The sequence below is a fragment of the Antrostomus carolinensis genome, unplaced genomic scaffold, assembly GCF_000700745.2.
Source record: "Antrostomus carolinensis isolate BGI_N321 unplaced genomic scaffold, ASM70074v2 scaffold39107, whole genome shotgun sequence".
NCBI classification, from domain to species: Eukaryota; Metazoa; Chordata; class Aves; order Caprimulgiformes; family Caprimulgidae; genus Antrostomus; species Antrostomus carolinensis.
This window is the reverse complement of record NW_010330229.1, coordinates 1,230-2,581: the sequence shown is the minus strand read 5'-3', so window position 1 is coordinate 2,581 and position 1,352 is coordinate 1,230. Positions and strand designations below refer to the sequence as shown.

Below are 1,352 nucleotides of genomic sequence, written 5' to 3'. Positions count from 1 at the left end.
GGCTTTGGCCGAGCGCTGTCAGACTCCTGACAGTTCCTGTGCCTGTTAACACGTTGTGGTTGCAGTGTTGTTCTGTGCACCCGGTCAGGTGTCTCTGTGTAGTTACAGTCTGTTTCTTGCTCTAGCAACTCCTGGATGATTACCCAAAATGTTTCATTGTGGGAGCAGACAACGTGGGATCCAAGCAGATGCAGCAGATCCGCATGTCCCTGCGTGGGAAGGCCGTGGTGCTGATGGGGAAGAACACCATGATGCGCAAAGCTATTCGTGGTCATCTGGAGAACAACCCTGCCTTAGAAAAGTGGGTAGCACTGTCTGAGTGTGCTCCTGGGTCCTCTGTCCGGGAGGAGATGGAGATGTTGTCTGAGAAGCAGAACTGAAGGCTGTCATCTTTCCCTCAGGCTGCTTCCTCACATCCGGGGGAACGTGGGCTTTGTTTTCACCAAGGAGGATCTGACTGAGATCCGGGACATGCTGCTGGCTAACAAGGTAGGGGAGATCGGCCCTCACGGCGTCTCTGGGCTGGCAGATAGGGAATAAAAAACAGAACTGAATCTGCATGGGGGACACCTGGTTATCAGGAGTCTTCAAGGGTTGGGAACTCGGCCCCTGCAGCCTTTGGCAAACTGCTCAAGTTCAACTTGTGCCTCACCTGTGTGTGCCTGGGTGGTGTCCACCCTGGAGGAACGCTTCAGGAGGGGGGTGCTGCCATCCTGACAGATCTGGGGTGTCCATTTCCTCAGCTTCTCGTTTTCCCTTTCTCCAGGTGCCAGCTGCTGCCCGTGCCGGCGCTATTGCTCCTTGTGATGTGACTGTGCCAGCCCAGAACACTGGTCTGGGACCTGAGAAGACCTCCTTCTTCCAGGCCTTGGGCATCACCACAAAGATTTCCAGAGGGACCATTGAAATTCTGGTCAGTGAGCAGTGTGCTGCTGCTGTTGAAGCTCTCCCTTGGCTGGAGGGCCCTGATGGTGGCAGTTGAGGGAGCTGTAGAGACTGAAGCTCCCGTTAGTGCTGAGATACTGTGCCAGCAGTGCCACTGCTGCGGGGGGATTTGAGTTCCCACCAGATCTCAGGTGCCTCGGGAGGCTCCGCTGCAGGAACGTGCAGATGAGCTGCCTGCAGGAAGGGCGCTGCCTTTCTCCGCGCGTGCGTGGTCTGGGGTGTTCTCAGCCTGGGGAGCTGAACTTGGAACCTGCTTTTGTTGTGCTCATTTGGTCTTTTGGTTCCATCTCTTGCTGCTGGGAGTGTCTGTCTGTGTCCTCGTGTGTTGATGTGCCTGGGTTGCTGTACACACACTCACTCCTTTTCCCCGTGTTTCTTCAGAGCGACGTGCAGCTCATCAAGACTGG

At 55.7% G+C, this 1,352-nt stretch overlaps 1 protein-coding gene across 1 annotated transcript in view; it reads left to right on the top strand.

The window, feature by feature from the left end:
- Positions 1–125: 125 nt before the first annotated feature.
- Positions 126–1,352, top strand: part of RPLP0 (ribosomal protein lateral stalk subunit P0) — a gene marked incomplete at both ends in the record, with an annotated part of 2,449 nt that continues 1,222 nt past the window's right edge. The window contains 4 exon segments of the mRNA XM_010172866.1: positions 126–301; positions 402–489; positions 767–913; positions 1,327–1,352. The exon segment at positions 1,327–1,352 is cut by the window's right edge and continues 1 nt beyond it. Of these exon segments, the coding sequence (XP_010171168.1) occupies positions 126–301; positions 402–489; positions 767–913; positions 1,327–1,352 (437 nt within the window).